At 37.4% G+C, this 12,500-nt stretch overlaps 1 protein-coding gene across 2 annotated transcripts in view; it reads right to left on the reverse strand.

The window, feature by feature from the left end:
* Positions 1-12,500, reverse strand: part of LOC138023464 (E3 ubiquitin-protein ligase UBR4-like) — a 97,841-nt gene that overhangs the window by 79,005 nt on the left and 6,336 nt on the right. For both annotated transcript variants that reach the window (XM_068870473.1, XM_068870467.1), the window contains exons 7-16: positions 12,088-12,235; positions 9,869-10,041; positions 9,299-9,556; positions 7,759-7,987; positions 6,958-7,178; positions 4,429-4,680; positions 3,481-3,741; positions 2,976-3,068; positions 2,391-2,510; positions 356-585 (exon numbers count right to left, since the gene is read on the reverse strand). In XM_068870473.1, the coding sequence (XP_068726574.1) occupies positions 356-585; positions 2,391-2,510; positions 2,976-3,068; positions 3,481-3,741; positions 4,429-4,680; positions 6,958-7,178; positions 7,759-7,987; positions 9,299-9,556; positions 9,869-10,041; positions 12,088-12,235 (1,985 nt within the window). The remainder of the gene's footprint in view (positions 1-355; positions 586-2,390; positions 2,511-2,975; positions 3,069-3,480; positions 3,742-4,428; positions 4,681-6,957; positions 7,179-7,758; positions 7,988-9,298; positions 9,557-9,868; positions 10,042-12,087; positions 12,236-12,500) is intronic.

The raw sequence follows: 12,500 nt of genomic DNA on the forward strand, positions 1-12,500 counted from the left end.
TATTAGAGCAATAAAGTACAATAAAGGGTACACGTAGAATTATGTCTAGTACCTTAATTATCCCAAAATGAGACTAAGATGATAAGAAACATTAAGAAGATGTGTTCAGATGCACAAGACAGTCGAGGAGGAAAGGTATAGTAAATGAGTTGTTTTCAATCCTTTTTAGGGAGGTTGATAGCTGATTGAAACAACATGTACGAAAAGTGCATATTCAGCCTAGGTAAAATGAGGATCACCAACTTAACCTACGTAAAACCGAATTCAACCTGAGACCAGATTTGCCTATAACATAATACACACACGTGTATACGTGTATATCCATGCATACAAACTGTATAGTCCTTGGACTTACTCGGCAAACCTCTGATACAATGAAATCAAGTCCAAAAGTACTGGCAGCAGTTCACTTGCATATTCTGCAAAAAGTGTTAAATCTGGACGTTCCTGTGTGTTACCACACAATGAATCATTCAGAGCAACATGAGTCTTTCCAATCACTGCATCAAGGACACAAAGACTAAGGAACCCAGGGAGCTTGGAAGGAATGTCATCCTTGATGAACTCACTTTGAAGCTTGTTTATCTGAAAAGAAATTTAGTGTTTTTTCCTTTCTCTTCTTCCTTCACATGTTTGTTGTTTGTTTGTTTGTTTGTTTGTTATATATTTGTTTGAGCAGGTTGAAGTTTTGGCAGCCATCCAGCTGATGTGGACCTGCTATACCCACCCACCCATATAATCACAGAGGACAGCCACAACACTGGAAACTTCATCCGCTACTCTTCTCGAATAGTGTGGGTTCTTTAATGCCCCAGAGGGAACTAATTAACATGGAAGATATTTGTGAGACCGGGCGTCGGGTTTGTAGCCCTTATCTGAGAAGACTTGAAAGTCTAACCATTTGCAGATGAAATTACAAAGGCAGCGTTCCCGGTGTTGTGGTTGCCCTCTGTGATTATATGGGTGGGTGGGTATAGCAGGTCCACATCAGCTGAATAGCTGCCAAAACTTCACCCTGCTCAAACAAATAAATAAAAAACAAACAAACAAGATAAAATTGTGAATTGAATGTTGAATCAAAGAAGCTTACAACATGACAATTTCATAACAACAAATTAGTTTTTTGTAATAACATTCATTCAAGACATAATTATAATAAAAGGGAAGAAAAGCTCAGTAAAAGGAAGTGCTTAGCTTTTCAATGATGCTGAATCTGTCAAAGGCGCACTGTTGTCTTCGCTTGAAGAGTCAAATATGTATTTAGTTCGTTTATACATGTACATGTAGGTGTGATTTTCTTCCACATGTCGATTAAAACTTGAAAGAGGACCTTCAAGACTTGAAGGTTTAAAATCTTTGCAGTCTTTTTGCTTCACACTAAGGATGAACTGGTATGAAAGTTTTCTCATGCTGACAGCTTAGGCAAAGAGAACTTGAATTAGCTTGTGGAATGAAATCTTTTAGGCCTCCACGCCACATAATGATTGTAATGAATTATTTCCTTTCTGTCTTCTCTTTTTTGATTGTTCATATTAATGTATCTTAATTTCTTTTTTCTGTGGCAAATAAATAAGTGGTGTGTTTTGACAAGTCACTTCTGATTGGACGAAATGCTTTTAGCACATGTCAGAAATGATTTTTTGCCAAAAACATGTGACCAGAAATTTTTATTAATCAAGTGAATTACATACATGTATAGGCTTAAAATTTGGAACTATACAGGGCACAGTTTTTGTTACACTGCTTCGTGAAAAATAAAATCTTGATACAACTGTGATTTCCTCAGTAGAATATTAAAATTGTGAATGTTCCCTCTAACTGCAGAAAGATTACAAATGTAATTTGATGAAATGCACCACACCATTACATGTACTTTCACAACATCAACACACTAGTTTCTTTTGACAAAGAGTAAGTTTTTGTGCTTGGTTCATAGTAGCTTTAAAAATGTCTGCATACTGTACATGTACATGTAGAAAAAGCCTTTGAGCAGGGTTAATTTCAAGCAAAAAGTTCTTTGGCCTATATAAGCATCCTGGTAAATACACTGTAGAGGAGTGTAATTTATCTGTGATGTTACATGCACAACACCTTCCCCTGGACCACTTGCCATTTCAGTGGTTTCTTTACACACATGTATTTCCGGCTCATCTTTTGTTCCGTTAAACCACTGGAAACACAATACAGAGCAATGACCCAAACTTACAGTATATGATTGTACAAACTTGTGACTAAAAAAATAATAATAATTTATTTAATTCAACTGGATTTTTATTTTATTTTATTTTGAGCCCTGTACAAGTACACTTGGAAAAACTGTGACTGAAAAAACTGTGACTGAGTGCTCTACTGTAACTTGAGTCAAACCTTCACATACATCACATACTTACCTCTTTCAATAATTGTTTTGTCATAATAACAGAGTGATGCAGATTACCACTGAGCTTTGTCACTTTTTCAATGATGTCTTGGGAGTCTTCATTGGACATACCCTGCTCCACAAGGTTACTCTGTAAAAAAAAAAGGTAGTTAAAATGCAATTATTTTGATTAAAGTAATTAAGTTATTACAGTATTATTATTGTAAGTTATTACAGTAACTTTAATAGTTTTTGTAATTTTAACCTGCTTTATCAAATAAAGAATTGATTGATTGATTGATCGATGGTCAAAAGGAAAACTGAAGAACTCATTCAAGTTCCAGCAAGGATTCAAACCTGTAACCTCTGTAACACTGGTTGGATGCTCCAACCACTGACCTAAAGAACACCTGGGGAGCCAGGTCACTTTTCTAGTTCTTTTATTACATGAAGTATCCCACTGGTCTGCCAGCTCAACAATGTTACACTGTATGTGCTTATCCCTCTTTGCCTTCAAATCAGTTGGTTTGTCTGACACACAGAAAGTTTCGTGTAACAATGGTTTACATAATCAATGAGTTGATAAAGTAAGAGACCTGCTTGCAGTAACGCATACCTTTAAGCTTTCACAGTATGTGACATCAGGACTTGCTATGCCGAGTTTTGACACAAACTTCAACCTGCACAATAATCTAGACAGATCAGGATCCTGCAAAGAGTAAAACCGGGATTCAAAAGCAGTGACCAGCACTGCTTTACCATGCATGACTTTTTTACCTATAATAGTAAATCCTTTGTGTAATGGTGGCTTGTGGGCTTAAACCAAACCATGTAATGGTGACAATGTAATGATTAATTTTAACTTCTTGGCTTTAATAAAACAACTTTAAAATGGCTTCAACTAAATTGAATTTTCCAGCAACTGAAAGCTTGAAAATAAAATTCTTTTTTTGTCCACACCATCCTACCATTTTGACGTCATTGCCTAATTCAAATTAACTGGTGTCCAGTCCTTGCATGACGCAAGGCTTAATTCTGGCGCAGTTGACCAACAAAACTTGAGAAATAAACAAAACACTTTAATCGGTTCATGGAAGGGATATTCCCAATAATGCTCTCACCGTTACTTGGACATGTTGGTTTCCCAGATCTTGTGAGAGTTCCTTGAAAAAATCAGATGAAGGTGGCAAACAATCTAGTATGCGCCAAGTGAGGATGAAAGATTGTTTTATTACTGTAGCAACCAAGGAAGCTGTCTGTGCATTTCCCATGTCATGTTTTGCTTTATGCAATGATCCAGCCATAAGCAAATTGACTATGGCACAGTGAAATTCTTTGTAACTCGGTCCCTGCTCTGACAAGCTGAGAAGGGTGGAACAAGCCTACCAACAGACAACAGACATTCAACTTTCAACAAATATTCTCATACACATCTAGTACATGTACAGCACCACAAGCTAGCCAATCGTGATATTGGTCAGTAAGGTCAGATGTTGATCATTGATGGTACCACCAGGGTAAGAGGGCAGGGATTAGAGACCTACTGTACTGGTCAAAATGGTAAAGGAAGACAACCAACAGGTTCTGTCAGTCCTTGGCCAAGGATGCAGTCACTTTGACTTTGGCAAAATTCTTCTTCTGAGGAGATTCCATCTAACTAATGCTGACCAATCAAAGTATGAGCAGGGGGAATTTGGTCATGTCATGTCATGTCATGTTAATTTTCTTTTTGACTTCATACTGTATTGAATATTAATTTTTAATGTTTCATCAGGAAGTTGACAACCTGTACATTACAGTATGTCACTTTGTACACTGGACTTGTACACGGACAATAACAATATTACTATTGTGACATTGGCATGATGTTTGTCCAACATAATTATTGCTTTGTTTTTCTCACACATACATGTACAGTAGCACCATTTGCACCCTAGCTAACAGGTCTCCGACATGAATGACTCAAGTTGGACCACAAATAAACAATGTGCCTTGAAAAAGTCATTGTATCGTCCTGTCACTAAGATCACTCAACACGTTTTTGCCTAGTATTAAGTAAAGTCAAGTACCTCTTTATCCAAGCTATCCCCTGGTAGAACAGGTCTTAGCTCATAAAATCTGGGTGATAAAGTTTGAGAGTTACTGCTAGATGAAAAGGAGTCATCAACCAGTAATTGAGCTTTGATACTTGAGGGAGGCAATTCATGACCTTGTCCAGCTGCACCGTAATGCAGAGGTATAGGCAGCTCATTGGTAGAGCCCTTGTCATTTGACAATCTAGAGCTGGCTGAAGTGTGACTCTGGAATAAATTTTGCTGCACCTGGAAAACAAACAGCACGCACAAAAAATAAGAGCCCAGAAGACCTGACTTGTAATACAAATGTGGAACTTGTAAGGAAAAGGTAAAGCAATGATTTTATTTACCAAGTCATATACATGTAGATTGACTTGCCAACAATCCAAAAACAAAAGGCTACAATGTAGACAGCAAAAACCATAACTAACACTTATAAAATTAATGATAGAAGCTACCACACTGCGATATCAAAATATTATTAATAATACATGAAGCCAGTTTATAAGAGCTATCAAATGTCCCACTTTATTCACCCTTTTTGACAAGTGGAGAAGACGACTTTTACCCCAAATGGAAAGGAAAATCAAAGGGCTCTATGAGCCAAGTGTGGAAAAGTGTACAAGTTAGTAATGGCTAAGAATTGCAGTTCTTGATGTTGCGACAGCGGCGAGGTCGCCAATACGACTTTCCTTTATTCACTGGAGACTAACTTTTCACACTTAGTCGCCAGCCTGGCCACTAAGATTTTTTTATTCATTGAATGAATGAAATGAATGCCCAATAGCCGACTATACTTCATGCTTTAACAGATATAGCCTTTGAAAATGATGTTTACGTACCCTTAGAAATTTACATCTTTCATTAACTACTTGTACATTCCAGAAGTAACATACCAGATTTTCTAAAATCTCTTAATTTTATTTGGAAAGTGTAAATAATAGATTTTGAATAAAGGAAAAGCCTTTACATCTTTAAAATACGTAAACAAGCTAAATGCAACGACTGTAATTGCGAGTACACTGGTACGTGTATGCCACCACATGAGTGCCTACACCTGTCCAAGTAGTTACCGTTTTACCAGAATTTTTTTCTCAAGGGGTCATATGGCCCATAACCTTTAAATTTAGGGGCAATCCCCCAAAAAGGTTGGGCCCTTTTCCAAGGTACAATTTTTTTCTTCTAAATACATGTATTCCAGCCACCCATGACTGTTTCATCTTCCAAGAATTTTGAACTACACATAGATCTTTCTTGCTACATGTTGATTACAAAGCAGAATAATATTATTGTCTTCTACAGGTGGATTGACTTTTGTGGACCTTGGAAATTTAGGGTTTGAAAAGAACCATGTCAATCTTTTTTGTTGCAGTTGTGACTCCCCAAGTGCATATTCTGAGAATTGAGCCTTCCGTAAATGTGGCCAGCATCGTGACCACAAACTAGCCTCAGTCTTCTGGCAAGTTAAAGATGACTACTGCGTTCGATGGCCTGTTTGATTCACAGGTTCACATTGCATTTTTGCCAAGTTAAACTATATTCCTCTTCCTTTTGGTAGGCCTGGTAAGAACACTGCTGTAGTGTTTACTCAGTATTACTAGTTTACATTAATGGTAGAAAAGCTGCAGAGGGGATGGGAGATCTTCAATTACACTTACAGTAATTTAACGACAATTCGTGGGTGGAATTGAGATTTTAATGTCTTGAGCAGGGACGGTACAAAATGTGGACCCCCACCGGGATCTCTCGAGAGAAGAAAGAAAAGAAGATGGTTTTCAGAGTGCGGATATGAAATCAAGTGAAGCTATGATCCTCGCAGTTATGAGCGCAGTTTTTGCGTAAAGAATCCTGAAAATTTCAGGACTTCAACGGGGTTAGAACCCGTGACCACGCGATACCGGTGCGACGCTCTAACCAACTGAGCTATGAAGCCACCGACGTTGATTTCATATCCGCAGTTCATATATGATCCATTTTATATATCATTTCATCATTGATTCAATCCTCATGGGAACATTGGAACCCCCCAGTGACCAGCTCCCAACGTCAGTGGCTTCATAGCTCAGTTGGTTAGAGCGTTGCACCGGTATCGCGAGGTCACGGGTTCAAACCCCGTTGAAGTCCTGAAATTTTCAGGCTTCTTTACACAATTGCAAAAATTGCGTTCATAACTGCGAGGATCAAAGCTTCACTTGATTTTATATCCGCAGTTCATATTATTATGATCCATTTCATATCATTTCATCATTGATTCATTTCTCACGGGAACATTGGAACCCACAAATGACCAGCTCCCAACGTCAGTGGCCTCATAGCTCAGATGGTTAGAGCGTTGCACCAGTATTGCGATGTCACGGGTTCAAACCCTGTTGAAGTCCTGAAATTTTCAGGCTTCTTTATGCAATTGCAAAAATTGCATTCATAACTGCAAGGATCATAGCTTAACTTGATTTCATATCCGCAGTTCATATGATCCATTTCATTAGAAACAAAGGTACATGTAGAAACAAAGCACAAACAAACCTGTTTGAAGAGATCTTGAGGTGGAACTGACAGGTGGTGAAGGAAATAGTCTAACAGTTGCAAGAGACGACAAATAGCCACAGGCACACCATGTAATACTGATGTGGAATTGGCAACTACTATGAGCACTTCGGCACAGTATGTCAGAATAGCTTTCCGTTGTGTCATTGAGAAATTGTGGAAAATGAACAGAAACAGTTGAAGATGTTCCACATTCAGATCTAATACGAAACAAGAAAAATCAATATTTGCCTGCCTATACATTTATATTGTACAAGTATGTGTGGTGTTCATTTACTCATAAACAGGAATTCCTTTTCATATTATTGGATGGTTTATTTGTCATGTCAAAATTATGAATTCAAATCATTTTCCCTACTTTTATGAAGGGTGACTTTGTGAATAATTCACTTTTATTATTGATAACTGATATTTAAATCATTTTTTGAAAGAATTCTTATCACAACAAGCTCTCCACAAACTCAACTAACAAGAAATAATTATATGTTACATGTATTTAATTTTTTGCTTTTGTTTTTTCTTATGATGGCATTAAGCCCACAAGGGAAAATACTAATTTAACATTAAAGTGATTATGATGCATGTGTAACAATAATGACCATATAACCATTACACTGACTAACATCATTACTATAATTGACTCTAAATACAATTAATAATATTATTATTCTTGTCATTGATTATTGAAGAAACCCTCCAAAAAATTATTAGTAGCAGTATTACTACCAATTTCACTGACTGAAGTCAACCTACCGGTAGATTAAGTTTACCATACAGTACCTTGCTTCTGAGGATGATCTCCCTGGAGAGACAAGTCTCTGAGTGTATTTAGAAGCCTGTTCCAAACTGTAATGCATTCTGGAATGTCCATTCCTGAGTCTGTGTGAAGGGATCTCTGTTGTCTTGCCAGCAATACCCTGGCAAGGATTCCCAAGCAACGCTGGCTGACTTTCAGTGGCCATGGACCTTCCAGAAGAGGAGCCAGTCCAATTTGACTCAGAAAAATATCCTGTGTTAGTAACAACAATGAAATATTGCTTTATAATCCCAGATTGTAACAAGTGACGAGGCATTTGAAGCAGAACTATCGGTCTTTTTCGAAGCACTATGCAGCAAAGGAAGTGGCAATATGTGATTACTATTACACCTTGAGATTTCGCAGACATCAGTGGTTTATAATCCAGATAATAAAAAATACATTTTAACAACTGAAGATTTGACTTGCTGGTTTTCAGGATTATAAACCACTCATGTCAGCGAAATCCCAAGGTATAGTAATCACATATTGCCACTTCCTTTGCTGTAGAGTGCTTCGAAAAAGACCAATAATTCCTTCCGCCATTTTGTTTGGAAGAGAGAGACGAAAGTGAGAAGTTGTGTTCTATAAAATTTGTGAGGGAGGGAAAGAAAACACGAATGAAAACAATAGAACTTGGTGATTATCGGTCTTTTTGGAAGCACTCTGGTCCCTAGAGAAGATTCAGTGAAGGAAGTGGCAATACATGTACATTGTATGTACTTACCATAAATTGCGCCTGAGCCAGAGCCTTAGTCTCTTAAATTTGCGGAGTGTAACCAACACAAGTGGTCTATCCCGCCAGACAACCCGCAAGTCAAATCCTTCAGTTGTTATTTTTTTTATTTTATCTTATTTATTGTTACAGTATTTTTATATTGTTTAGGGGTGGTCCACAGAGAGGGTCCAGGGGGGTAGTCTGTGGACCAGTCCGTATACCCTGTCTGTTGGGGGGTCCACGGACCGGGGGTCAGTGTTTTCGGGTCACCCCTCACTTTGCTTTCTATCACAATATTTTTTTTCCGTAGTGGCAGCCTGTCCAAAAAAATTTAGTCACCATGTGTAACTTTCATTTATTAAACAAAAAAAGCGTGTCACTTTTGTTTCAAAAATGAAAAAGACCTCTCTGTTTCACAAAAAGTGCCACATTTTTGTATCATACATGTAAACAAATCTGATTGTCAAACTTGTTTATTAAACAGAAAAAACTGGAAATTAATTTTTGTTTACTAAACAAAAGAATCTGAGTGTCCACGGAAACAATCTGAACCCTGTTCTAGAAATACTTTTTCCCCCACAAAAAGCAGCCTTCTCCAGGAGTTGCATTATTAAAAGGATCACAGTGGCAGAGACATCTGTTCAACTGACTGCCCTGACAATTCTGTTTTCAACTTACAGCAGTACACATATATCTTAACACTTCATTTAATATAAATTATTTTATAAATCTTACAAGTAAGGAACAAAGTTACATGTATATCAACAAAGTACTATCATAATGGTGCACCTAAAGCTATCACAAACCTGTTGACTGTTTGATAGCAAGTCAGAGACAAGCAACAGGTGAACTGTTTGATCAACAGCACCACAAAGTTTGTCCATGTCAACATCATTTTCCATTCTTGTGATTGATAGCTTGTCAAGATCTTTTACAACGGCCACAAGCCCTGACATGTGTTCCTCAGTAAAGGAATGTCTGATGTAGTCAGTCAGATCTGGCACTGTACTGCTAAGAAGGTGTCTAGTTAGGAACTGCAGGGTGCAGGTTGCCAAGTACATGTACTGTGAAAACAGAACAAGTCCTGAAATTAGACTTTCCTGTATTGAAGTTAAACTGTACACACATACAGTTGTATGCTTATACACATCTGAAGCCATTACATTGCCCCACCTTTATCTCCAATGTCTTGCCAGAACGATTTCCTTGTTTTCACTTGCATAACAAAAATAACATGTAGCGGTATTACAACGAAAAGTTGCTAAGACATTTCAGCCACAGCTGTAGTCTCCACTAAGGGAAAACCTACTGCCAACAGTGAAAGCCCCTGGATGCTACAAGTACCAAGTTTTTTACCTTCTGTTGGATTCACTCACCTCGTCTGGTGCCATCTGGAATGATCGTCCGGTGGGTGTGGTCTCTGACCCACTGTCCCCAACATCTGCCCCCTCAGACTTTTTTCTTGATGTGGGCTGTGGACTCAATGAGGCGATTGACGGTGTTGAAGATAATGTGTCTCGAAGCCACTCACCAAGCAATGGCTCATCATCTATCATAAGACAGAAAGAATCATAATGATACTGACACACTTAGTCCAATTATTATGGTAAACTGTACCATAGTTGAAAACAGATAACAGTGTTACAAACATTGCCTTCTTAAGTTCAAAAGACAATTAAAATGATTTTTAAGGTAGGATGACACTTGGTGACAGTAATACTGTGTTCTCAAATAACAACCCACTTTGGTCAAGACTTTCAAGAGAAGATAAGGAGAGTACAAGCCTAAATGCCTTCATCTCAACCATCAGAAGAAGAGATATAGAATCTTTATTTGAGAATATCTGCAAGAACTGTCACCTATGTTATCTTGACTTGATATAAAAGAATTCTAGAATAATAATTATTCTAAATTGTAGTTAATTGTGTACTGTAATAATTTGTGAGGATACATTAATAAATTATTTTTTAAATGTGTACAATTTGTACATCTTACTTATTTTCATATTTATAATTCCTTTACTGTATGTTGTGTCCCCAATTACATGTAGCAGTAATGCTTAATACCCAGACACTTTGTAATTCTTGAAATAACAAAACAAGTGTATTCTATTGTTCAAAAAGAATAAATTTAATGTTTGTTTTATGGCATAGGCACTGACTACAAATAATCCTCGGGTGCATGATCTCAAAGAGACAATTTTGTGTCCATGAGTGATGGCTACGAATACTTTTTTTCCTGTACCTTTGTTTTTTTCCGGCGTAATTTTTTTTTAACTTTTACAGCACAAAGAGGAAGAGTCATACAAGAACATTATGCCAAAAAAAAGATAAGTCACCAACCTTGTTTAGCAGAAAACAGAAAGCACACCGAGCTCGACCCCTCGAAAACACATACACCTGACCGTGCAGTTTGACTTTCACTCTCGGACTGAAATGACACTTTAGCATCACTCTACTTTTTTTTTTTTGGAGAGTCCAAAAAGTTTTGCGTTTTGCTTTTTACTGCTGTGCTCTGAAAATCACCATTCTTTCTAGTGAGCTTTCCCACACAAAAGGGCACCATTTTGAAATGTTTTGGCCATGTTTGATAATATCAATATTCACACAAGGCTATGAGTCTTCATCGTTACATTTAAACATTGCTTTGTTTCAAAATCTCCCTTGAGACTTGGCCTTGTAGCCATGCCTCAATACGAACGTGGCCTATGCTGTGTTATGCACAGAACAGAATGCGAGTGAAATACTAGGGAATCTCCTTAAGCAAGAAACAAAACTTGACTACGACATTCAGGTGGAGGTCAAAATAATTACACCACTTCCTATTATTATTATTATTATTATTACTATTACTATTACTATTACTATTATTATTATTATTATTATTATTTATTTTTATTTTTTTATAATACACTGAAGTCACTATCTCTTTTCTGATTGGACAAAAGCATACAATGAATTTTCGAAACCAGCGCCTGTGACGCCATCTACAATCTTCGACAAAAACCTTGAAACACTTTGAACATTCTCACACCGTTTTCATCCCCCTCCCTTTTTCAGTGTTGTTGAAGCCAGTCAAACAGTAAAATGTCATCTCAACACTGTCAAGGGGAAAGGGGTGTTTCAAGGATTTTTGGCGAGGATTGTACAGTGTAGCTGCTTACACAATAATCATGTCAAGGACACTCAAAGTCATGCATAATAAAATTATGTCATCTGTGACCGTGGTGCGTGATTTCTAAGGGTAATAACGTCAAGTTCACATGCTTTGTGTTGCTTGCCGTCAGTGAAGAAGCAAAAACATGACTTCCAGGTTTGCTTAGTTCAATGTACACTGTACAGTGTATAATAAAACAATAACATTATTAGATTCGGTTTTTTTGATATCCAGAATAATCAAGGTCTCAGTAAGGGTTATCAGCCTCAGACTTTGGGTTCGGCTGATAACCCCTACCGCGACCTTGATTATTCTGGATAACACAAAAACCTCATCCAATAATAATAATAATTATTGTTTATACATTGTGTAAACCGGGTGGTCCTACATGTAGGGCAAGGTTCCACTTAAAATACACTGTAAATACTGTACACTATACCTTCACTGCTGCCATCTGAATATGAAATGCATTCACTGTCTCCTTCATCTGATGACGTGGCAGGTGACTTTGAACTGTCTGACTTTCCAGAACTTGGTCGAGATGATGCTGCACCACCTGACACAGAAGGTGCAATCATAGCAGTGGCCTACAGCATCAGACATAAAACAAAACAAGGTTACTTTGGTAGGGTTAGCAACTTCACCTGAATTGATTTTACTATACACAAATGGTGCAGTTTTACAACAATCAACACAGGGCTGTCATTTGTTAAAGACAGTGAGCAAGACTCACCAACCTACGTGCATATGGGTACCCGAGTCATAACACCAAAAACTCAAGTAGCTGTGCACTGTAACAGTGGAAGCTCAGTGACAAAAATTAATAATATTTAACAATAACAATAATAATAA

The sequence above is a fragment of the Montipora capricornis genome, chromosome 2 (assembly GCF_036669925.1).
Source record: "Montipora capricornis isolate CH-2021 chromosome 2, ASM3666992v2, whole genome shotgun sequence".
NCBI lineage: Eukaryota > Metazoa > Cnidaria > Anthozoa > Scleractinia > Acroporidae > Montipora > Montipora capricornis.